Source organism: Mesoplodon densirostris, chromosome 15 (genome assembly GCF_025265405.1).
Source record: "Mesoplodon densirostris isolate mMesDen1 chromosome 15, mMesDen1 primary haplotype, whole genome shotgun sequence".
In the NCBI taxonomy this organism is placed as follows: domain Eukaryota; kingdom Metazoa; phylum Chordata; class Mammalia; order Artiodactyla; family Ziphiidae; genus Mesoplodon; species Mesoplodon densirostris.
In genome coordinates, this window is record NC_082675.1 from 52,041,489 (window position 1) to 52,068,311 (window position 26,823).

Here is a 26,823-nt window from a genome sequence, read left to right on the forward strand (position 1 = left end):
TCTCTGTTCTCACAGCTCCTGGGTCTCAGCTTTGGATTTGGCCCCGCCTCTGCGTGTAGGTCGCCGGAGGGCGTCTGTTCTTCGCTCAGACAGGACAGGGTTAAAGGAGCAGCCTCTTCGGGGACTCTGGCTCACTCAGGCCGGGCGGGAGGGAGGGGCACGGAGTCTCTGTAATATTTTTGAAATGATGAAATGTGTGATCCAGAGACTTGAAGTATTTCAATACTTGTGTATAGGAATTTTCTTCCATGAACTTCTCCGGAGGGATCGAATCAGCGCATGTCCCCGCGCCGGCTGCCCCGGGGCCGCAGTGCCGCCGCGCCGGGTCTGTGCTTGGTCAGTTCGGCCGGCCCCCACCCCACCTGCCAGCTGCAGCAGCTGCTCCCGCCGCTCCCCGCTAGAGGGATTTAATTGCAGGACTTGGACAGGACTGGGGGAAACAGAGACTCCACTCTTGGAAGGCACACACAAAGTAGTGTGCACATCAGGACCAAGGGAAAAGAGCAGTGACCCCATAGAAGACTGAACCAGACTTACCTGCTAGTGTTGGAGGGTCTCCTGCAGAGGTGGAGGTGGCTGTGGATCACTGTGAGGACACGGACACTGGCAGCAAAAGTTTTGGGAAGTACTCCTTGGCGAGAGCCCTCCTGGAGTCCACCATTAGCCCCACCACAGAGCCCTGGTAGGCTCCAGTGTTGGGTGGCCTCAGGCCAAACAACCAACACGGAGGGAACCCAGCCCCACCCATCAGCAGTCAAGTGGATTAAAGTTTTACTGAACTCTGCCCACCAGAGCAACACCCAGCTCTACCCACCACCATTCCCTCCCATCAGGAAACTTGCACAAGCCTCTTAGATAGCCTCATCCACCAGAGGGCAGACAGCAGAAGCAAGAAGAACTACAATCCTGCAGCCTGTGGAACAAAAACCACATTCACAGAAAGATAAACAAGATGAAAAGACAGAGGGCTATGTACCAGATGAAGGAACAAGATAAAACCCCAGAAAAGCAACTAAGTGAAGTGAAGATAGGCAATCTTCCAAAAAAAAATTAAGAACACTGATAGTGAAGATGATCCAGGATCCCCGAAAAAGAATGGAGGCAAAGATTGAGAATGAGTAAGAAATGTTTAACAGAGACCTAGAAGAATTAAAGAACAAACAAACAGAGATGAACAATACAGTAACTGAAATGAAAACTACACTAGAAGGAATCAATAGCAGAATAACTGAGGCAGAAGAACGGATAAGTGACCTGGAAGACAGAATGGTGGAATTCACTCCTACAGACCAGAATAAAGAAAGAAGAATGAAAAGAAATGAAGACAGCCTAAGAGACCTCTGGGACAACATTAAATGCAACAACATTCACATTATAGTGGTCCCAGAAGGAGAAGAAACAGAGAAAGACCCAAGAAAATATTTGAAGAGATTATAGTCATAAACTTCCCTAACATGGGAAAAGAAATAGCCACCCAAGTCCAGGAAGCACAGAGAGTCCCAGGCTGGATAAACCCAAGGAGAAACATGCTGAAACACATAGTAATCAAATTGACAAAGATTAAAGACAAAGAAAAATTACTGAAAGCAACAAGGGAAAAACGACAAATAACATACAAGAGAACTCCCACAAGGTTAACTGCTGATTTCTCAGCAGAAACTCTACAAGCCAGAAGGGAGTGGCATGATATATTTAAAGTGATGAAAGGGAAGAACGTACAACCGAGATTACTCTACCCAGCAAAGATCTCATTCAGATTTGACGGAGAAATCAAAAGCTCTACACACAACCAAAAGCGAAGAGAATTCAGCACCACCAAACCAGCTCTACAACAAATGCTAAAGGAACTTCTCTAAGTGGGAAACACAAGAGAAGAAAAGGACTTACAAAAACAAACCCATAACAATTAAGAAAATGGTAATAGGAACATACATTTCAATAATTACCTTAAACGTGAATGGATTAAATGCTCCAACCAAGAGACACAGGCTCACTGAATGGATACAAAAACAAGACCCATATCTATGCTGTCTAAAAGAGACTGACTTCAGACCTAGGGACACATACAGACTGAAAGTGAGGGGGTGGAAAAAGATGTTCCATGCAAATGGAAATCAGAAGAAAGCTGGAGTAGCAATACTCATATCAGATAAAATAGACTTTAAAATAAAGAATGTTACAAGAGACAAGGAAGGACACTACATAATGATCAAGGGATCAATCCAAGAAGAAGATATAACAATTATAAATATATATGCACCCAACATAGGAGCACCTCAATACATAAGGCAACTGATAACAGCTGTAAAAGAGGAAATCGACAGTCACACAATAATAGTGGGGGACTTTAAGACCTCACTTACAGCAATGGACATAGCATCCAAACAGAAAATTCATAAGTAAACACAAGCTTTAAATGACACAATAGACCAGATAGATTTAATTGATATTTGTAGGATATTCCATCCAAAAACAGTAGATTACACTTTCTTCTCAAGTGCACATGGAACATTCTCCAGGATAGATAACATCTTGGGTCACAGATCAAGCGTTGGTAAATTTAAGAAAATTGAAATTATATCAAGCATCTTTTCTGACCACAACGCTATGAGATCAGAAATCAATTACAGGGGAAAAGAATGTAAAAAACACAAGCACATGGAGGCTAAAAATACATTACTAAATAACCAAGAGATCACTGAAGAAATCAAAGGGAAAATTTAAAAAAATACCTAGAGACAAATGACAATGAAAGCATGATGATCCAAAACCTATGGGATGCAGCAAAAACAGTTCTAAGAGGGAAGTTCACAGCAATACAAGCCTACCTCAAGAAATAAGAAAAATCTCAAATAAACACTCTAACCTTACACCTAATGGATCTAGAGAAAGAAGAACAAACAAAACCCAAAGTTAGTAAAGGAAAGAAATCATAAAGATCAGAGTGGAAATAAATGACGTAGAAACAAAGAAAACAGTAGCAAAGATCAATAAAACTAAAAGCTGGTTCTTTGAGAAGATTAACAAAGTTGATAAACCGTTAGCCAGACTCATCAAGAAAAGAGGGAGAGGACTCAAATCAATTAAATTAGAAATGCAAAAGGAGAAGTTACAAGAGACACCAAAGAAATACAAATCATCCTAAGAGACTACTACAAGCAACTCTATGCCAATAAAATGGACAACCTGGAAGAAATGTACAAATTCTTAGAAAGGTATAACCTTCCAAGACTGAACCAGAAAAAAATAGAAAATATGAACAGACCAATCACAAGTAATGGATTTGAAACTCTGATTAAAAATCTTCCAACAAACAAACATCAGAACCAGATGGCTTCACAGGTGAATTCTACCACACATTTAGAGAAGAGTTAACACCCATCCTTCTCAAACTCTTCCAAAATATTGCAGAGGAAGGAACAGTCCCAAACTCATTCTATGAGGCCACCATCACCCTGATACCAGAACCAGACAAAGGTACTACAAAAAACCAAAATTACAGACCAATATCACTGATGAATATAGGTGCAGATATCCTCAACAAAATACTAGCAAACAGAATCCAACAACACATTAAAAGGATCATACACCATGATCAAGTAGGATTTATCCCAGGGATGCAAGAATTCTTCAATATACGCAAATCAATCAATGTGATACACCATATTAACAAATTGAAGAATAAAAACCATATGATCATCACAATAGATGCAGAAAAAGCTTTTGACACACTTCAACACCCATTTATGATAAAAACTCTCCAGAAAGTGGACATAGAGGGAACCTACTTCAACATAATAAAGGCCATATATGACAAACCCACAGCAAAGATCATTCCCAATGGTGAAAAACTGAAAGCATTTCCTGTAAGATCAGGAACAAGACAAGGATGTTCACTCTCACCATTATTATTTAACATAGTTTTGGAAGTCCTAGCCACAGCAATCAGAGAAGAAAAAGAAATAAAAGGAATACAAATTGGAAAAGAAGTAAAACTGTCACTGTTTGCAGATGACATGATACTACACATAGAGAATCCTAAAGATGCCACCAGAAAACTACTAGAGCTAATCAATGAATTTGGTAAAGTTGCAGGATACAAAATTAATGCACAGCAATCTCTTGCATTCCTATACACTAGTGATGAAAAATCTGAAAGGTAAAGTAAGGAAACAGTCCTGTTTACCACTGCAACAAAGAGAATAAAATACCTTGGAATAAACCTACCTAGAGAGACAAAAGACCTGTATGCAGAAAACTTTAAGACACTGATGAAAGAAATTAAAGATGATACAAACAGATGGAGAGATATACCATGTTCTTGCATTAGAAGAAGCAATATTGTGAATATGACTATACTACCAAAAGCAATCTAGAGATTCAATGCGTTCCCTATCAAATTACCAATGGCATTTTTTACGGAACTAGAACAAATCATCTTAAAATTTGTATGGAGACACAAAAGACCCAGAAGAGACAAAGCAGTCTGGAGGGAAGAAATGGAGCTGGAGGAATCAGACTCCCTGACTTCAGACTATACTCCAAAGCTACAGTAATCAAGACAATATGGTACTGGCACAAAAACAGAAATATAGCTCAATGGAACAGGATAGAAAGCCTAGAGATAAACCCACGCACATACAGTCAACTAATCTATGACAAAGGAGGCAAGGATATACAATGGAGAAAAGACAGTCTCTTCAACAAGGGGTGCTGGGAAAACTGGACAGCTACATGTAAAAGAATGAAATTAGAACACTCCCTAACACCACACACAAAAATAAACTCAAAATGGATTAGAGACCTAAATGTAAGACCGGACACTATAAGACTCTTAGAGAAATAACATAGGCAGAACACTCTTTGACATAAATCACAGCAAGATCTTTTTTGATCCACCTCCTAGAGTAATGGAAATAAAAACAAAAATGAACAAATGGGACCTAATGAAACGTAAAAGCTTTTGCAAAGCAAAGGAAAGTACAAACAAGACAAAATGGCTTCCCTGGTGGCTCAGTGGTTGAGAGTCCACCTGCTGATGCAGGGGACACAGATTCGTGCCCCAGTCCAGGAAGATCCCACATGCCACGGAGCAGCTGGGCCCATGAGCCATGGCCACTGAGCCTGTGCATCCAGAGCCTGTGCTCCCCAACAGGAGAGGCCACAACAGTGAGAGGCCCACGTACCGCAAAAAAAAAAAAAAAAAAAAAGACAAAAAGACAACCCTCAGAATGGGAGAAAATATTTTCAAATGAATCAACGGACAAATAATTAATCTGCAAAATATATAAAGAGCTCATGCAGCTAAATATTAAAAAACCAACCCAATGAAAAAGTGGGCAGAAGACCTAAATAGACATTTCTCCAAAGAAGACATACAGATGGCCAAGAAGTACCTGAAAACCTGCTCAACATCACTATTAGAGAAATGCAATGAAAACTACAGTGAGATATCACCTCACACCAGTTAGAATGGGCATCTCAGAAAATGTACAAACAACAAATGCTGGAGAGGGTGTTGAGAAAAGGAAACCCTCTTGCACTGTTGGTGGGAATGTAAATTGATACAACCACTATGGAGGTTCCTTAAAAAACTAAAAATAGAACTACCATATGACCCACCAATCCTACTACTGGGCAGGTACCCTGAGAAACCATAATTCAAGAATAGTCATGTACCACAATGTTCATTGCAGCTCTATTTCCAATAGCTAGGACATGGAAGCATCCTAATTGTCCATCGACAGATGAATGGATAAAGAACATGTGGCACATATATACAATAGAATATTACTCAGCCATAAAAAGAGATGATATTGAGGTGTTTGTAGTGAGGTGGATGGACCTAGAATCTGTCATACAGTGTGAAGTAAGTCAGAAAGAGAAAAACAAATACCGTATGCTAACACATATATATGGAATCTAAAAAAAAATTGGTCATGAAGAACCTAGAGGCAGGATGGGAATCAAGATGCAGACCTACTAGAGAATGGACTTGAGGATACGGGGAGGGGGAAGGGTAAGCTGGGACAACGTGAGAGAGTGGCATGGACATATACACTTCCAAATATAAAACCGATAGCTAGTGGGTAGCAGCCACAGAGCACAGGGAGATCAGCTCGGTGCTTTGTGACCACCTAGAGGCATGGGATAGCGAGGGTGGGAGGGAGGGAGATGCAGGAGAGAAGAGATATGGGGATATATGTATATGTATAGCTGATTCACTTTGTTATAAAGCAGAAACTAACACACCATTGTAAAGCAATTATACTGCAATAAAAAATAATATAAAAAATAAGAAAAAAAAAGATGTGGTACATATATACAATGGAATATTACTCAGCCATAAAAAAGAACGAAATTGGGTCATTTGTAGAGACGTGGATGTATCTAGAGACTGTCATACAGGGTGAAGTAAGTTAGAGAGTGAAAAACAAATATCTTATTTTAACGCATATATGTGGAACCTAGAAAAATGGTACAGATGAACTGGTTTGCGGGGCAGAAATAGAGACACAGATGTAGAGAATAAACATATGGACACCAAAGGGGGAAAGTGGCGGGGGTGGTGGTGGGATGAATTGCGAGATTGGGATTGACATGTATACACTAATATGTATAAAACGGATAACTAATAAGAACCTGCTGTATAAAAAAATAAATAAAATTCAAAAATTCAAAAAAAAAAGCTCTAAGTTTAAAAAAAAAAGTCATCTCTTGTCACAAGGCCATTTGCCTAGAGGCAGTGCAGAACTGGAAGCATTTTATCATTTCGGCTCCCAAAAGTTTAGTCAGTTCTCAAAAACCTGTACCTGATTTGCTGGCCTGGCTTGTAACCTCAGTGGAAGCACAAGTTAAATTGAGGGTGTGTTTGATTTAAAATTATGAAATTGACATGACTTTCACCCTCAATTTATTTTTGGAAAAGGGATATTGTATTTAGTTACTTAAAGCAGTTTGTCTGGTGATAATTAAAAGAATGGCGTGTCAGTTCAGACAGCCGCCATGAAGGACAGGTAAGATTTTAAAAAGAACTGAATTTCATGTTTCTGAGGAAAGTGTAATAGGACCTGTTCTGCCCGGCAGTTTTCCCACTTGTCCTGTCTGGCCTGTCTGTAGAAGGATTCATGGGGACCCAGACCCAGCAGCCTGGGAAGGGAGAGGTCCAGCACTTGGGATGAGAGGTGGGGATGACAGCTGATGGATGGAAACAGGCAGAGGGAAGCTGGTAAACTTGCTGAGGTCCTGATTGCTGGCAGGTCATGGTTCCACAGAGCATGGCCAGCTGAGTGGCAGGGCACAGAGTGAGGTCTGTAATGGTCAGGGGACCAGGTAAGCTGGTTATCATCCTCCTAGGCAGCCTCAGGAGACGGGCCTGGGGCTCCAAGCCCCTCCTGACTTTGGTCAGGACCGGTCTTGGGGCTCTCGGAGAGAATGTCCAGACAGGAGGGCTTCTCAGGCAGGGCTCAACAGCTCCCAGATCAACAGGGTGCACCCTGCTTGTGGTGGCTGAATTCTTTATTTGGAATTTGATGTGACAGGCAGATGATCTCATCTTTGCTGACTTCTGTGCCTTCTAAGAATCCCCTCTGTCTTTCCCATCCTGTCCTGTCCTGTCCTTTCCTCTCGAGTAGACTGATGAAGAAGATGAAGTTGAGGTAGGATGTTTATAAACACAAAGAATGCCGCGTGTGACCTTCTCAAGCGTGCTGTGGAATCTAACCTGACATAAGCAGCATGAAGTGTCAGCCCTGTTCAGTGCTTTAAACCTTGCATGACTGTTTTCTGCTGGGTTTCCATGTGATCACTAACCCCCTTACACGGGTCCTCATCATGATGTGTGTGCCAGGGATGGACTGAAAGGTAACTGCATTTTCCAAGCTGTCCCTGAGTTCCAGGCCCTGTCAAAAGTGGCAGGGTCAGCAGATCTCTTCCTACTGCTGGACAAATGGACAGAGGGGTGGGATGGGCAGCAGCTCCTCCCCCTGACCCTGGTGCAGATGCCAGAACCAGAGACCAAGGCAGGGCTGCTCAGCCCTGAAGGATGAGGCAGGAGCTGTGCAGATGGTACAAGTCATGGATGTGTCCCAGGCTCTAGCACCAGGGCTGAGACACTGGATAAAAAGAGGGAGCCAGAAGTCTATGGAGCTGCCCTTTGCAAACATTCTAACTGACTTTTTATTTTTCATCCAGATGTTTGGCATTGTGTGCATATAGCCCGATATTCTAGCATACCTCTTGTAAAACATATATGCTGTCTTTGTTCAGCTAGAATTAGAGAATATCATCATGTGAGTGTAATGCTTGTGAAAACAACTAAATTTTTGACACAAGGAGAAGTAGTGACTGTTGCCAAACTCAGTTTCAGCATGAATTTCTGTGCCATGTTCTGATCTGGGCCCTGAATCAAAGCCTTTTGGGGCCTTTGGCAAGTCACTTAATCTTGGGCGGCCTCAGTTTCCTTCTCTGTAAAGTGAGGTGGGACTAGTTCTGCAAAAGTCCTTCCCGACTCCTAACATTGTATGATTCTGTAACTGAATCCCACTTTTAAACTTCTAGCATCTTAAGTGATATATGAGAAACTTCTAACTGCTTTCTGGCACTACGTTTTAATAAATAAATCTCACTATATTTGATAAACAAGCATATTTCAATGCTCCTATCAAGGCTGTGGTGTTAGAAACAGATCTGGTTTCTGAATTTTTCCCAGAGTTGAGGTCTGTTGCCCTTTGCTGGCTCCCACTGAGGGGATCTGCAGTGAGCTGGGAGACCCACTACTTGGAGGGATGGGTGTGGTCCTTCTGGGGCCAAGGCTTCTCTTTCTGATAAGAGAACTTCCTGGATATGCAGATGCTTTGTCATTAGTTCATTGACCCCTCATTGACTGCCATCACTAACTTGTCTGCAGAATGCACGTAAACAAAAGACAGAGAAGAGAAGGCTTTCCTCAACTAAAGGTTTTCTAAGCTTCAGTTGGCTTTTAGTCACCTCACGCCCTAACCCCCCTTGCTCTTGCAGTCTGGCAAGTTCTCCAGCGGTTCCCCGGCGCCCCCGAGCCAGCCACAAGGCCTGAGCTATGCCGAGGATGCTGCCGAGCACGAGAACATGAAGGCTGTGCTGAAAACCTCGTCCCCTGCCTTGGAGGATGCCACCCCCGTGCTGGGCGTCCGCACACGCAGCCGAGCAAGCCGAGGTAATGCCCTCTTCCAGGGTAGCCACCCCGTGGTGTCAGTCCCCGCCACAGGGTACAGATTACTGTGCCCAGGAAGTGGCCGCTCAGGGCCGTCCACTCCCCAGGGTTCTCCGTGCTGACGTCATCACACTTTCCTTCACTCATACCATTGTGACCCACCTTCAGTAGCTTCATCTCAAAAACAAGCAACCCTTCCCAAAAGCACAAATTAATTCGAACAAGAGGAATTAGTATTGTGAACGAATCCTCATGGGTTAAAGCCCCCAGGCCAAATTGAGCCAGCCATTTATTCTTGTAAATAAGGTCTTATTGGAACACAGCCACCCTTCCTTCTGTGTGTGTGTTGTCTAGGTGCTTTTGCACTGCGGTGGCAGAGTTGAGGGGTTGCGACAGAGACTACAGGGACCATAGAACCTAATGTTTTTTACTCTCAGGCGGGGTACAGAAAAAGTTTGATGGCCCTTGGATTAAAACGCTATCCCTTTTTGCCTTTGAAATCCTTGGAGGCAGAGAGGAAACTAAAACTTCAAGATTGTAAAGACAGATAAGAGTTTCCAGGTTTGTTTCATAACCTGGAAGGGATTTTTTGTTTTAATTAAGAATTGAGATGCACTTTGCATCTGAGAATGTTTACCCATATTTCCCTGGTCTAGTCTGATGCCACGTGAACCTTCCTAAGTTTCCTGGCTGCCTGCAGGATCCAGCCCACGCGATTCATGCTGTTGTTTGAGGTTCCCTGGGGTCTGGTCCCCTCCTGGCTCCCACACTTGGCTTTCACTCAGCCCCACATTGTGGGCAGTGCCCTACTCTGCACACACTGTGTCCGCCTGAGCCCCTGCCGTTGCTCATCCCGTCCCCTCTCCTCTGCCTGTCCCCTTCTCACCTCCAGAATCCACCTCCTCCACGTTCTCTGCCTTGCCACGTACTCCTGAGACCCCAGTTTAGGTCTCAAGAACTTACAAACTTTATAACTAAAGAGGATGAACTCCTGGAGGACCAGCTTTGTCCTCTTGGTGTTTGCTTAGCACACAAGCTAGAAGAAACCATGTATTTATTGCCCAAATTGGAATGCTTTAGTGTGTAAAAGGGGTTCAAGTATTAATTACAGTGGGAAAATAAGTACAACTCTGCAGTCTGGGTGAACTGGATCGTGGGTTACCTTACACGTCACAGAACCTCAGTAACGAATGAGTGTGTGCAGCGCCCATCAGGCCCTTGCTAGGCTCCAGCGAACATCCAGGCTCACAAGATGTTAGAAAGGCAGCCAAGATCTAGAGGGCTGTGATCTGGAGAAACTCCTGAGAAGACCCATCAGTGACTGCTATCTAGCTTTGCTGACTGCCCTTTTTTTTTTTAATTTTAATTTTGCTGTTGTCAACTATGTTAAGTATTAAAAAATGATGATAGGAATAACAACTTTAACATAAAAGAAAAAACAAAGGCAGTTCCAGGTTTTCTTTGACAGGAAGGGGGTCACGTGGTGCATATGGTTTCTTGTAGCTTCTTGTGAACCAAGGGCCACAAGCTGCTCTAGAGGAGGAGGGTTGAAGGGGCTTCCGGGCTGAGTTCTAGGTCCATAAGGTTTACGCGGGATTCCCAAGTGGAGCTGCACTTCAGGCTATTTTATAAATGACCAAATGTTTTTCTTATTTCACGTGAGTACAGTGTCACTGAATCTAGTTCCTTCTCCTCTTCTTAACGTTGGACCTTTAACATGGCTTTTACTCTGTGATATACAGCCTCAACTATGCCGGAAAAAGGTCCGCCTCCACCCACCCTTCCCCAGTGTTATCCTGACTGAGACACAGATGATAAGTAGAAAAGTCATCCCTCCCTCCTACTACAGTCTTGATTCCCAGACTATACCCCAGATACATGCAGGTATTATTATTACATCAAAGAATCACAGATTAGATTCTCTGGGATTTGGTCTTTCCAAACCCTCTGACTTTTAAGTCGTTTTGGATGTGGAATTAGGGAAAGAAAATAAATTCGATTTGGCAATGCAAAGACAACCTTTTGGTGACCAACATCAGACAGATGCAGCTGTGACAAACCACAGTCCTGAGCACTTTGTGTGGGACGTTCTGACTGTCTGGTTTTCTATGTGCAAAGAAAGGTGCCCTCTTCTTGGCAGGTGCCGTCTATAAAACGCCTCCATTCCTCAGAAAAACCAAGAAGTGACAGGAGAGAAAGAGTGTGTAAATAACACAGAATATAAGAGGAGAGAAGAAAGTGGGGAAGGTCAGAAGTTGAAGAAAATTATAGCATTAAATGCTGAGCAGTAGTGACTGTCAGTCTAGACAAAGTGTAAAACAGGAATAAAAATAAAATAAAGCAGCTTTGCAGTGTTGGGGGGTATGGGGATGGGAATCACTGGTCTCCCAAAAGGCCTAGGACATCCCACGCATGAGTCTGTCTGTGCCTCAGCAGCTCTTGCAGGCTTTGTCTGCTAGGCTAACTGTGGACACCAGGAGATCAAGGGCAGCATTAGTACCTGCACCACAGTGACCCCAGCCATCAGGAGTCTTGAGCCACTGTACCTTGGTGGGTGCAAGGGTAGTGCAATGAAAGCCACCTTGGGAGATGGAGTCCAGTATCTCTAATGGAACATAATATGCTGTGCTAATTTTAAAAGAGAAAATAGAAAATCCTTCCTGACTGGAAAGGGCAAGGAGAAAAAGATATTTCTGGGTTTGTACAATATGGATTCCTTTTCACTAATTGATGAAAGGAATTAGAAAGGAAAGCTGTTCAGTTTCTCTGCACATGCAGAGACTCCTGCTTCCAGGTCGCATGTCGTAGGGAGGAACAAGCCACCACTCCTGCCGCCATAACCAGAAACTTTAATAAAATAACAAAAGCTTTCTCTCAAAATCCATCAGGGAACTGTGAAAGGGAAGAGGACTAGACAAACTAGAATTCTAGGTGAGCTGAGAGCACCTCTCTAAGAGCATTTGCCAAGTCTGGGCACAGGCTGAGAACTGGACTTGCCATGCACAGAGTGACTTTAATAGTAAAGAGAAGCCAACAGGACTTCTAGTGGTCATGTGAACTGGCGTAAGAGGTTGGAGCTAGAGGAGCTTCAAATGCAGACAGTTTTCTCCATGAGACATTTGCTAAGTGCTGGGGCAGCTTCGGGAGGGGGAGACTGGGCCAGAAAGGCTGCAGGAAATCTCCTACAGTCTTGAAGTTCTGAGGAAACAAAGACAAGCTAGAGTAAGTGCCTTCAACAAGTGCATACAGATAGTTAAAGACAGAATATTTAAAGACAGAGGTGGACTGATACTCAGTGAAAACTGCTATCTGGCCCCAACCTTGCTCAGTCCTTCACTGTGTCTGCTTAACAGGAAAGGGTAAAGACTGGAGAAAAATGACACCGACTTCAGTCTCTGCATTCTTTTCTACACAAAGTCCAGTGCATAGTCAAAATTATGAGCCAAGAGAACATGAAAACATGGCTGACAAGAAGAAAAGTAGAGCAGCAGACCCACAGGTGATCCAGATGTTGAAATTTGCAGGCAAATTTAACCATTTATAAGTGTTAACGAAAATAAAGGAAAATAGAGACAAATTGATTAAAAGGTTGAAATTTATAAAAAAGAATCAAATGGAAATTCTAGAACTGAAAAAAAGAAAGATCTGAAATGATTAACTGATATCATGGGTTTAACAGCAGACTGGTCCCAGCAAAAGAGATTAGTGAATTCAAACAACACGGGTTAATAGAAAATATACAAACAGAACCATGGTGAGAAAAAATAGAAAAAATGGAACAAAATGTAAGAGATATGTGGGACACAGTCTAATGGTCTAATGTGTCTGTAACTGTAGTACCAGAAAGAAAAGATGGGTAAGAAGAAAAATTAAAGAAACAATGGCTGAGAATTTTCCAGAGGCTCATGATAGATATCAACCCACATATTTCAAATACGTAACAAACCCAAGGAGAGTAAATGCAAAGAAAACCACATCTAGGCATACCATGGGCAAACTGCCCAAAACCAAAGATATAAATAAAATCTTTAAAACAGCCAGAGAGAAAAGAATGTCCTTTCTAAGGAGCAACAGTAAGAATGATGACTCACTGTTGACAGAAGCTATGGAAGTCAGAAGAAAGTGGAATGGCATCTTTAAATTGCCAAAAAGAGAACTTTCTAACCTAGAAGTCTATACCCAGGGAAATTCTTTCAGAAACAAAGGTAAGCGTTTATTACATTAATATAATATCTATTTGGATATAATTATTTTCCTTTTAGACTATTTCTTTAAGTTAGATTTTTAAGGGAAAAATGAGTTACAGTGTTTTCTTTCAAACTACAATTTACATATTTTCAAAAGTAAAGTTCAAATAAAGTGATATAGTCCTACCATGGTCTATAATGCTTTATCCCCTCCACCATATCTCTATCTATATATATTCATATATATTATATATAATAATTATATAGACATCTCAGTATATATAAATGCCTGGCTAACACTTGGGAGACCATGGGGAGCCAAATGGCCCCTTGGAGTCTGTAAGTTATGGGCAGTGTTCTCCTGTGGCTGTATGTGAGTGCAGAGGTTCCAGAAAGAGAAACATATACACGACCAAGAAGAATGGGCATAAATGGTAATCAGGCAGTGACGACAGTAACCAAGGGGAGAGGGGATAAGAAAGCAGAACCAAGAATGAGGTCATGAGAAAATGATGGCATCACAAAACTGAGTCTGACAGTCCTGGACAGATGGCAAGATGTTCCTTGTAAGCATCTCCTGACCCATCACAGTGAAAGCAGATTCCCAGGAATGTATAAGATGAAAGTATAGGTAATTCTCATGGAAAGATCAGATGATGCCTTCATTTCTGGCTCATCAGGAGCAAATTATATTATATTATGAGCAAAGACACTTGATTGAGCTTTGTGTGTTTTGGGAAGGGTAGCTTGGCATTTCAAAATGAGGCACAGAATTATAAATCAGTAGGTAAAAGGGAAAACAGGAAATTGCTGGGCAAAAAGCAATTGCTGTATTGATGGCTCTACTATGAGGAGGGCTGTGGTTCAGAGGCTCTGCAGAGCCCCAGTCTGAGAGCTGTGCCACTGTGAGGCCTCTTGCCTCCAACTTGAACACCTGGACCAGCCTGAGAATGCAGAAAAATTCAGCAATTTCAAATATTCGTTTCTGAGAAGAACATATTTTTAAAGTGTTTTATGATGCTGAAAAAGCTAGTCTTCTGATGGAAACAAGTAGATCAAATTCCCTTGGGCATAAGCAGAAAATGTAAAATGTCCTGACTTCGTATATCCCAGTGTTGTAGGTATGCTCCCGCTCATAATGCAAAACGATTTTTATAAATGACCACAACAAAAACGTTGTCATCAGAAAACATTGCTGTCCTATGGCCACAGGTCTCGAATAGTGCAGGTGGTCCAACACTGGAATCCTGGTACTCCTTTTGCAAAGTGTTTATTTAATTCAGTCATGTGAACTTTACTAGCAGAAATTATGACTAAATTATAGCATATTACATATTTGCAGTGAACTTTCAACCACAAACACATGTCTGAAAAATGTGCAGTCTACTGAACCGTAATCAACTATTCCCAACTATTTCTATCAATATCCAAACACCGAAAGTTTTGAAAAATTAGTATAGAAATATAGAATTCAAAATTTAAGATATATATTTACTAACATTTTTCTCACCTGTGGTTTGAGAAAAGCTGACTGTTCTTCAGCTTTAGCTGGACCTTGGACAAGTTCAGGGTACCTGTGTTCCATAAACATAAAAGTCTGAGAACACTCACCTGAAGGATTTTAAAGTTGCATGTCTATTACAAAGAGAAGTGTAGGTAGAGAAAATTCACAATTTTGAGCACACTGTACATCTTTTTTCTTACAGAAGCATATTTCCCATCTTAGAGAAGAGATTTCACAAGGAAGTTGATCAGTCACAAAGGCACAGTTTTTGATGAATTAAAATAGCATTCATTTCTGAGTGTTTAATATGACTTGGGAACCCATGTTTTTGTGGTGTTTTCTTCTTGCTGGTCTAGGGGCAGATGCTTTTATACCAGACTTGGACTGTCTTAACATACAGCTATTTATAAACATATTTTTTTCTGGTCAGGGAGCAGATGAATGTACCAAAGAAAATGTTGCGTTAACTCCCTTTTCCTGGTAGAAGAGGGCAATCCTGTTATGATTTTTAAAGGCTAGTTAATCCAAAGGTAAGCCATATGTTACAAAATCCATTGATTTTTATTTAACTGAGTGAGAAGTTAGGGCTAATTGACATTCGCTAGGCACATACAACCACAGATGGGGAGCTGACCTAACAAATGTCTCTGGACATTTCTGGAAGCATTCTACTGGGTATCTGTGATGTACATAGCGGCACACAGTGTGGGAAGTCTGCCCTTCCACAACCACAGGACCTGGCAGGTGGAGGCACATCCAGGACAGTGAGAGATGACAACACAGCTGTGTGACAGGGTGGTATGACATAAGGGCCCCAGGTATGGATTCATGGGAGGTCAGAATCTGGAGGGTGATGGTCACAGGTCACTGTGGTGCCCCTGCAGTGGGGACGGGGGAACACCCTTAGATCCATCAGGAGGCTCAAGCCCGGCTCTGGCCTCTGCTGTGCTCTGTTGCTGACGAGCTTTGCTGCTGCAGGAGCAGTGCCGTGTTTCCCTTCTCTCTGAGTACCTCGTGCTCTCTGGTGGTTTAATTCTTCAGGACCCACTAGTTCGTGGACTATGGGAATGGATGACTCGCCTAATGTCACGGATGATGCTGCTGATGAGATCATGGACCGCATCGTCAAGTCAGCCACCCAAGTGCCCAGTCAGCGAGTGGTGCCGCGGGAGAGGAAGCGCTCCCGGGCCAACCGGAAGTCTCGTAAGTGCCTTGGAGTTAGGATGTGGGACTCTGCCTGCAGGTACAGGCCCTCCAGTTCTGTATGACCCAGGAAGGGCAGGGACTCAGAGGTGGGCTCCGGTGAATTGCCAGTGGTGCCTGGAGGGCCCACCTGTGCCCATCGACAAAAGATTTCGTGCTGGACAGTCAGCATTGGCCACTGGGGAGGAGGGGTGCTGCAGCCAGCTGTCCAGTGTATTTGCTATTTCTGGTCAGGCCTCTCCCAATTCACACTTTGTCCCCAGGAAGGTGTGAAAGGCCCTTAGATGACTCTGGTGTGCAGGGGTGGGCACAGTGGGACCCATTGCCAAGTACTGTCCTGGATGCTTTGCTGAGGCTATATTATTGCCCCTCACCCAGCATCAGGAGCTACTTTCTGGGCTGGAGACTATTCCCCCAGGGGTTCACTGCTGCCCATGAACATGCTGAAGGTGAAACCAGGAGTGGCAAGCAATTTTTGGTCCTTAGGATGCTTAAAATAGTTCATGTTAGCCTAGGTTGACTAGTTGTTTTTTTTTCCTACCAAAGAGAGGATTCAACTAACTCATAGTGACTTATTTGCCCCTGTAGTCTCAACCTGTTACCCGCCCCTATCCGCCGAATGACAGGTGTGGAGTTGCCTCTGTGGGCACCATGCTGACTCTCACAGGGATGGCTCACTGTAGAGAAGGTTATCTGAACCTTTGGCATCTGCCTTCATGGCCGTGGCCCTAGTGTGTTTCAGAAGAGAGCTCAGCCCCCAAGCTCTGGCCTCGTGCTGGTCACTCAAGGTCAATCCCTAGGACAGGGATTTATGATGTTTTATAAAAAGGAAGTCTGGCTGCCTCCTCATTTCCTGGCTCCCAAAAGTGAAGGGAGGGAGAGTGGCCATCAGGAGGCAGGAGTTCAGTAAGAACTCAAACTCAGAGCTCCCCAGGCGCTGCCAGCTTTGAGATTCGTACAAGAGGTGACTGAGTTTTGGGCTGCATATTTTGGACCCCTTGGTTCTGTCTGACCCGTTGAAATGCTTGTTTCCAGGGTAAAGAACACTAAACCAAATTGCTGCAGACTCTCGGACCCTGCTCCTTTCATATCATTGGCTTTAGATTCTGACAGGAATTTTTCCCCAGAAAAGAAAGTATCACTTGACACCTCCACCAGGGAGAAGCAGAGCTTCTCAAACCACAGAACTTGGGGGCCAGGGGATGTGATTCTAATTCAGTGAGATGGGTGGCTGAGAGTCTGCTTTCACCACACTCCTAGATGAGGTCCATCCTGCGGGTATACACTTTGAGTAACTTCTTGAACTGTGGCTCTCAACCATGGCTGCACATTAGAACTTTCTGCAGAGCTTTAAAAATTCCAGGTGTCTGGGCTGTACCCAAGCTGACCACCTGAGAACCTCTGCGGTTGGGCCCTGCCCAGGCCCCTTGGGTGATTAGTGGCCTTAGGAGAAGGACTCTTATTCCACTCTGTGTGCCCCCTGCCACATTCCCTCTGTTTTTTTTAAATGGAAAACTATCATTCAGGGGCACTGGCTTTTTACATCTTCAGGAATATGTTTGTGGGCTCCAACATCAATATCTAAGACCTTTACATTTATTTTTTCCAACATTTCACTATTTCCTGGTGCTGCTGTGAGTTCTTTGCCATTCTCTTGGTGCTCCCATGTAAGAACTTGGCTAGGGACTTGCTATTTAAAGTTTTTCCTCAGACAGTATGGGCACCTCTTGGAGGCTGGTTAGAAATGCATATTCATGGGGACCTCTCCAGGGCAACTGATTCAGAATCTGCATTTAACAAGATCCCTGGGGGACCCCATGCACGATAATGTGGAGGGGGTCAATGGGGGTATGAGGCCAGGACTGGAATTGCAGGGTCCCCAGGTGTGCACATCTTGGGGGGCAAACTCATCTCCAAAGGGGTGAGGCTGACCCACACTCTCTCCACACTGCATGTTCCAGGCCAGGCCAGCAAAGCACTTGTCTTTTTGCCTGTCTGAAGCATGTGAAATAGTATTCCTTATGGTTTTAACTTACTTTTCCCTGCTAGTGTTCTAGGAAGGTCGAGCCTCTTGTGATTTTCATCTCTTCTTTTGTGTATGGCTTGTCCATACCATTTGCCTGTTTTTCTCTTGCTCTTTTTCATGAACAGATATCTCTTTCTTTAAATGAAACTTATGAGAGGCTTTTTCAGGGGTCTTAAGTAGATTATCTTCAGTATTTGCCCTTTATTGCCCTCCTCTTACTTACTTCAATAAACCAGTAACCAAGTGGCAGAAATTTTGCACCAGTTAACTCCTGGGCTTCCTGCAGTGGGCAATCTTAGAGCAAGAGTCTCCACTGGGAGGAGCTGGGAAAAGCATGTGGGGAATCAGACCACAGGAGAGGAGTTGAGAAAGGATGCCAGGTGAGGGAGTGCCCTCCAGAAGGTGGGCAGGGTTGGGTCAGGGACCTCAGAAAAGGAGATTGCCTGAGAGGGGCCTGGCTCAGGGTATGTACTCCTCCTATAGGTTACATGTCTGTGTTGGCAAAGAGTGTTGGCCCTGCCCTGTGGTCTAGAGAGAACCAGATTCTTAGAGAGACACATAATGTCACTGGGAACAATAACACAGTCATAATTAGTTTTCGTCTTCAATCTGGCCAGAGAGATATTTTGCCTGTTTTTGTGGTTGACATAAAATAATTTCCTGTGGTATCGTTTCCATTCCAATCTTATGCAAAACAGCCCTATATTCTTTTTATTTAGCCCAACACATTTTGTCCTGTGATGCAGTTACTACAACAAATACAGCACTGCATGTATGTAAATGTTTATCTGTAGCAGGTTTAATTAATTAGTAATGGCACCATCCACAGAAATTTAAGATGGGGGAAGTTACTTTGATTTCTGTTATAAAGGGAAGTAAACTCTAGCTTTTCCTAAGAAGTTAAAGGAATGAGAAAAAACCAATTTGCAAAATCGATGTGAAGTGTTGGGCTGGGGCCTCACCCTGAAACGATGCTGCGTTTGATTTGATTGTGTAATGGTGGCCATGTGGCAAGTGGATAAATGAATAACCAGCATATTTGGGCTATACCTCATTTGGCTAAAGACAATAATAGTCTAGCTATTGTAGGAAACCAAACAGAATCCAGCTCATAACCTAGAGATTTATGACCTGCAAGCCCCTCAAGAATCCTCTGACATACTTAAACATCTGCTTTCATGTTTGGTGCTGGTGGCTAGGCCTACATCCACCAAATGTCCTGCTTAAAGCCTGACATATGCAGCCAGCTGGAGCTCACCGAGGGCACCATAATGGATTCGCAGGTTCCCAGGCTCTGCCCCTTGTGTTGTTTTCCCAGCTGGTGCCATTGGGGTCTCATTAAGTAAAATGTTTCGAATTGTCCAGTTGATTTCTAGCCTGTGAAATGTCAACACAATGCAGCTCATATGCTTCCCCAGATTCTAGCCACGGCTCTCAAATCGGCTGGTGGAGATGGCCAAGGAGAGCATTCTCCAAGCTCTTTGTTTTCTTCTTATTTTGGTTTCTCTCTTCTTCATGCTGGGGCAAGTCCTTTGTCCCGGGGCTACTTGTTCTCTTAGGCCTCCCGGATGTTGGTCTTCGCTAGAAAACCCTGAAGCTGACGGGCATCTGAGATCTCCTTCCCACTGTGATTCTGCAGGACGGGCCTGGGGCCTGGGGAAGAAAAGGACCCCTTGTGTTCTTTTCTGTGGGACCCAACTTCGGAAGAGGGTCTCTGCCCAGCTGGCTGTCTGCATGTAGCCATTACCCTGGACTATCACAGAGCAGAGCAGGGATTAGGGACTCATAGTTGGCCTTTTCCTCTTCCCTGCTGAGAGAGGCTGAATGCCCCCTCTCCTGTTGAGTTTCTCTTCAAGGGGAGTCTGGGCCCCACCTGTGACGTGACCGTGCAGTTTTGGGTTCAGGGCTATATTTCTTTAAAAATGCAGTCACTTCGATGTGACCTACAAATAATCTAACAGTGTCTTAGGAACATAAGGTTGGTCACCCTTACAAGACCAGTTTCTCAATGGGAAGGGCCAGAAGTCTGATTCTCGGGGCTGCTAGGAAAGGAACACTGAACTCTGACTTGACTTCGTGCTCTCATCTCACCCCGTCTCTTATGAGCCTTCAGCATTCCTCTTGAAGGGCATGTGACAGATTCACGTTGATTCGATATAACTAAAATCTTATTTTACAGAATATTGAGGGGTGTTGCCATGCTATCTGTTAAGTAGGATTCCGTGGAGAAGGAGAATGAACGAATCTGAAATAAAATATTGAATCTGTTTTAGGGAAAATGGGAGATATGCCTCACAAAATATTAGATTGAGCCCTGGAACTGATCAGCACTCAGCTTAGTTTAGTTGTCTCTAATTTTCCAAAGTGGTATTTGAAAATGTTCAGGAATTTTCCCACTAATCCCATTAAGAAAAATTTCCCTGCATGTTACTTACATGGTTCTTCCCTACTTAACAATTTTATATTCTTTTATAGGGACAATGGAATGGACCAGAGACTTTAAAACGGATGCTCTTAGAATACAGTAAAATAAGATGTTAGTGGAAAGGACCAAAGTTTCTCAATCAAGGTTTTGTCTTGTCAACATCATAACTATTTACTCAACACCTAATTATTCTTCGAGCTCATTAAAGCTGGGCTGATTCCTCCTCTAAAGACAGCTAAGGGCAGCCACCCATGTGTACAGGACACATGACAGGAAGATAAATAGAATAAGTCCAAGAGAGAATCAAAATCTTTTCCCTAAACCCAGGTGGAGAGTCACTGCATTTTAGAGAGCCAACGTAAGGGTTTGTGCCTCTGGGGAGAAGCGCCACCCCCATCAGCGCCCGCTCCAGGCTTCGGGAGTACAGTGACCAGAGGGGATGGAGCTGACAGAGGCTCTAAGATTCACTGGGGCTGACTTTAAACCTATGGTGGGTGTCAAGCCCTTGTCACTAGAAGAGGAAGATGGGGAAGTAAGGAAGGCATTTGCAGCCCGGCTCTGCACTGGGAAGGTCTTGGAGGCAGGGCTGGATGGACACAGGAAAGGGACTGTGAAGGGGTTTGACGGCGGTGGGCTGGGAGGCATAATTAGACTCTGTGGACGGGGGAGAGAAATGAGGCCCGAATCCGAGCAGGTGCTATCAGAACAGACTCCAAGTCACCTGGAGACAGGCCCTAAACAGGGGTGTACGGGGCTCGTACCCAAGCCCAAGCGGGTGGAAGCAGCCCCCTGCTCTAGAGCAGGGTCAGGCTGATAGCCAGGACTCTGAGGTGGAAAGAAGCTTAGGTAGAAGCCTTGGGGTTAGACAAGTGGTGCCGGAAGAGCTTGGAAGGGTCTCACTGCCCTGAATGGCTCTCTGGTTGTTATATTTTTGGACAAATCTCCCTTCCAAATTGGGAACTAGCACTTTGAAAAAGGAGGCTGGCTGTGTGTCGTCCTCCACAGTGTCTGTCTGTATGCCAGGTACCCTTTTGCCCCAGAGTGGAAGTTCAAGCGGAATCTGAGAATTTGTCTTTCCTGCATCAGAGCAAAGTACAGGGTTCTAGGAAAGGTGCTTTGGAAAGTGCCAAGCGCCTTACTGGCAAGGGGTTACAGTAGTTCATTGCCTTTGCTGCCAAGTTCAGATGGAATCCAGTTCCATGCTTGGGAATTTGCACAGTCATACAGCCGAGGAGACTGTTCCCGTATAAATGGCTTGGCCTCACTGAGCCTCAGTTGTCTTCGATACAATGAGGGCGGTCGTGCCAGCCTCCCGGGATGGTTGTGAGGGTTAAGCGGGGCACCTAGGACGGGTTCTTAGCACCCTCCTTCCCTTCACACTGCTGTCCAAGGGTCCCAAACATGGTAGGAATGTGAAGCTGCCTGCAGGCGTTTAGGAGCTGCCAGGAAAGTCACCCACGAGCCCGTGCACAGAAACCACACCTGCCCCCTTATCACTTTGCTACCATCACCCACCTGGCTCCTCATCCACCACTGTCCACCTCACTTGGCCTGCTGTAATTTGTAGACCAGACCCACCTTCCCCTCTCTTTTTACCCCCAGGACACTGGTGCAGTGGCTTGCCCCTGTGCACGGAAGCCTGGATTGTTAGCATTGTACGTGTCTAGTATTGTTGTGACATCCCAGTAAGCACTAAAGAGCTAGACTTCATCTGGAAGCGGGGAAGGCAGTTCTGTCCCGCCCAGGACTTGCAATAATGCTGAGAACTCTGATCTCAGAAAGCCATGGAGCGAACGGTTTTGTTTCTTTCCGCCCAGGCCAGGTCCCATCCTCTCCCCGTCCTCCCCAACACCGTGACCCATAAGAAGAAGTCTGCTTTTGCATTCCATCTGATTGCTTTCTGTTCAGTGCTTACCTAGGAACCAAAGAGATGATTGAGGAGCACTGGATGTGAACGTAGCCACAGATGTAGGGGGGAAGTGGGGTAGGGGCACTGCGCAGCCAAGACCAGTGACCAGACCGGTGGCTGTAGAAAGCGCCCGCTACCATAAGTATTGCTGAGAGCCATCTCAGCATGAGTGAACTCAGTTTCGGGTTAAGCAGAATTCAGAGACTTCAGCCCTATCACCACAAAGGCCATGCCTTCATGCGGGGCCCCCTTTCCCCGCATCTCACTCAGATGGCAGTGTTCTAAGTCAGGGATCTGAATCTCCTGGGGAGGTTAGAATGCACTGTCGGGGCCTCTCCCAGAGATCTTGATTCTTTGTGCCCAGGCTGAGTCTAAGAAGTTGAGTTTAAATCAACCAGGTCTGGGAACCTTGGCTTCTTGTCATTGTTATTCCACGTTTTATTTTTTTAGCTTTTGATTTTGAAAGAATTTTAGACTTAACAAAAACGTCACAAAAATAGCACAGAGAGTTGCCTTATATCTTTCACCCAGCTTCCCGTCATGTTAACAGCCTGCACACTGTAGGACAATGCATCAAAAAATTAACTCAGCTGCAGGCTTGGCTCAGATTTCAGCATTTTCCCCCTAATGCCCTCTTTCTGTTCCATGATCCCACCCAGGGTCCCACGTTGCATTGTCGTCATGTCTCCTTAGTCTCCTCTGATCTGTGGAGGACATTTCATGACCTTGACACTTTTGAAAAGTACCAGTCAGTTAGTTATTTTGTAGAATGCTGTCAATTTGGGAAACCTCTTCTTTTAATGGATGGGATTTTATGATGGAGGGTGGAAGTAAGAAAAATAACCCAAATGGTTAAATAATTGACGTTGACCAAAAAAAAAAACCAAAGAAACCCAAACCCATGAAAATCCCACAGAATATCTAACATCAAATCACTAAGAATGATACACCTTAAAATGATTCCCAGTATTTAAGTCCAAAGAGGCAGGACTGGGCCTGCCATTTTTCTCCAGTCGCAAACAGGTCCCTCCAGGAGCAAGGGCTGCACACATGGACAAGCAGCATTTGAATACCAGCGGGGCCAGTTACCTCCCAATCCCAAGAAACAAACATGTAAGATATCTTCAAGTTCTGATATGAGCCCCTGTCATCCTAGACACAGTGCTCTTAGTATACTCGATAGAACAATTTTTAGGATCTTCGGGATTACAAAAAAAAACAAAACAAAACACACACACACAACTTATTTCCAAATTGCTTGACATTATGTGCAAAAAATGAAAAAAAAAAAAAAAAACCTGTCAGTGGTCCAAAGGTGAAAGAGCACACATGTGGGTTTCTGTCACATGGAAGTAAAACTCGGTCCCTTTGCCATCAACATGAAAGACTGTCAGAACGTGTGCTGCCAGGCACGTCAGGGCACAGTTGTTTCCAGGGTGGGCTCTGATTCAAACGTCCTGGCCCCAATCCTTCTCTTCCCCTTGCTGTGTACATAGGGGCCAGAGACTCGATCTCTCTATGCCGCTGCTGCTTGTTCCCTGGGGAGCTGATCATAGTCCCCATCTCATAGGGTTTCCACAAATTTGGGGTGAAATGATCCATGGTAGCACTCAGGAAATGGCAGCCACCACTGCTGTTATTCTCAGATTCACATCAGCAAAGAGTTGCCTGGGAGCACTTTGTAGGATCAAAACATTTTTTTTCAATTCAAGGGAGGGGGGAAAGTAAGAGAAAATGAACTTATGATTTTTCCATGAGCCCCAGACCCCCCTGTGCTGCATGTTGACAGCAGAGGCACCTCTGTGTCAGACCCCGCTGCTGACATTGTGAGAGCTGTCCCAAGCCCCTGGGGCATCGAGTGGCTGCTGGTGCCAGCAAAGCGACCCATGCCATCTATGGAAGGAGTGTGAGGCAGACAGGGATAAACATTTCCAGGGCCTGTTCTCTGTTAAGCAGCTGCGGGGAGGGGAGGCTGTCACATGCGACAGGCTGGCGAGCAGCTCTGCTGCAGCCGGGGCATTCAAGTGGGAAGCAGGAAAGGGGAGCAGTGGAGAGGGGCCCGGAGGGATGTTATCTTATCAGATGTCAGCCAGCCCTCCCCCCTGCACCCCTCCCCCCGCCCCCACCACCTCCCAGCATTTGAGAAGTGCTAGTTGAGAATTCCCTATTTGATGGAAGGCTTGTTTCTGTTGTGCAAGTTCCATATCCTGCCAGCTCCTGCGTGTTGGTCCTCTCATTTTCATATGTCCTCAGCCCTTTATTGCTTTCTGGAAACTTTCTGCCTGAGAGCCAACTCCTGTGCGGACAGGGTCTGCTGCCCTGCGCCCTTCCCCTCACTCTGTGTTCCTGTCAGCTCCCGGCCTCCTTGGTGGGACACTTGGCTCAAGGTGGAGGCTCACGTAATACCTGTTGAATGAATGAGTTAACTGACGAGCAGGTAGATGGACAGACAGACACCGTAACAGGCCCTTTCCAGGCAGGACTTGAATCAGGGTACAAAGCTGATTTCAACTGATTACCTTCATTTCACACCTTCTTTCAAGAGTCTTTAACAAAGGAAGGGTTCAAATTCTTAAGGTCCTTTTCAGGATTAATGGATTTCTGGGAGAATTTATCTGAATTGTCATGAAGGCCCACAGAAAGTAGGACTCCATAAATGGGGCCGGTTTTTCTATGAATACCTGCCTTTCAGGGACACATCTGGCAAGCGAAAGGACCGTCACTTATACTGGCTTTTCCCCACAGCAGAGAAAAGCCCAGGCTGGAGGGCGCAGGAGGGTCCTCAGGGGTCTCGTGCATCAAAGCTGCGAGTAGACCATGAGGCTGAGGACAGCAAGGCTGGTGCAGCACCATTAAGCTTTGTTCTGTTCTCTGAGCTGGTCCCAGATAGGCTGGCCCGATGCCCATATCTATTAGCAGATTATTGCCTGTTCCGTAAGGTGCCAGGGTCCTTACTCAAGTATTTATGTGAACTGAACCCTATAGTTCTAGGGCTGAAGCAAACATGTGAACAGAACTGTAAGAGGCATCTGTCAATGCCACCAGTTCGTGGAGTCTTCTGTGGTCATTTGGCCACGTGTGTATACCTGAAGGCACAAAGCTGTGGTTCCTAGCCCATGCCACCTCCTGCTGCTAAGGAAATGTAAGATGCCCTCCTAGTGCAACATGGACTTATTCAGGCAGAATTTTGCATCTTGGATAAGAGGTCTCAGCAGTCCTTGTCAAGGATGAGAAATATTTCATCTTGTTTTCTGCCATTAAAATTATTATCTTTCTTTAACAAACACTTGAAGGAGTGTTTAAAGAACATAAAGGGTATTACAAACTAGTGTTTTTATTGCTGCCCCATAGAACGAATTCCATTACTCAGTTAAATGCAATCTGCCTCCAGCCAGGGCTCTGGAGCCAAACATTTTGTCTGGATGAGTTAAATACTCAGTCTGGAGCCCAAGGGGTCCGGGGTTGCAGGAGGGTTAGCCAGTGTAGGAGCAGCTGCGGACGGGTGGCTCTAGGGCCCTGAGCTGGGCTTGAAAATACAGCAGCATGCGGTGGCATGATCTGAGGGTACCCCTCACCACAGAGCTTTGTGTGTCTATAAACCCATGCTTAATGTCTGTGAATCTTCACTAAGTGTGTCCATTCTTTGAGTCACAGTGCTAAGCACACAATAGGCTCTCCATGAAGTATTTGTTGACTGACGGACTGATGGATTGGGTGTTGGCCCCTGTTCAGAGTGCTGATTCCTGGGAGAGAAGAAAGTATTTATTAGTAGATATTAGCCTCTGTTTGTTCTACCAGAGGCCTAGCTCTTTCAGATTCTTTGTCCATGGGCTAAGTGGGCTTTTGCCCAGGGGAGGCATGGATTTGGGTGTTGCTGCAGACACACGAGGTGGGACCCTCACCTCTGGGGAGGCCTCAGAGGGCACAGGACCCCTTGTCATAGAGGGGGCATGGGGAATTAGGTCTGGCAAGGAAGGTGGGAAAACACTAAGGGTGAGCTTTACTTTCTCCACGTTCTAATCAAGGGCCTTCCCTGAGGATCTCAGGGACTCCAGCTGACTGAGGATGTACTGTAGATGGTAGATCTGTAACACATCTCTTCTGAAAATAGAATACCCAGAACTCTGTATGACTTCCATACACAGTAGGCCAAATACAATTTATCAACTAAGGAAAATGTAATTAGGAACCTTTCAAATGAAAGGACCAGTCTTGGAAGGGGCAGCTGCCTCATCATGCAGCCTTATTCAGCCTTTATTTTGACATCGAAATTGATCAACACTAAACAATGGAAAACCCATAATGTCAGGCTAAACATAAGCCAATTCTAAGTCAGTTAAATATGAGTGTGCCTCCAGCTGCCAGTTGTAAACCTCAGA

At 44.6% G+C, this 26,823-nt stretch overlaps 1 protein-coding gene across 8 annotated transcripts in view; it reads left to right on the forward strand.

Moving 5' to 3' along the window:
- FHOD3 (formin homology 2 domain containing 3) overlaps nt 1-26,823 on the forward strand; it is a 503,602-nt gene that overhangs the window by 475,480 nt on the left and 1,299 nt on the right. For 7 of the 8 annotated variants that reach the window (XM_060118615.1, XM_060118622.1, XM_060118616.1 and 4 more), the window contains 2 exons: nt 9,019-9,193; nt 15,923-16,084. In XM_060118615.1, coding sequence (XP_059974598.1) covers nt 9,019-9,193; nt 15,923-16,084 — 337 coding nt within the window. The remainder of the gene's footprint in view (nt 1-9,018; nt 9,194-15,922; nt 16,085-26,823) is intronic. The other variant, XM_060118618.1, reaches the window with a different exon arrangement.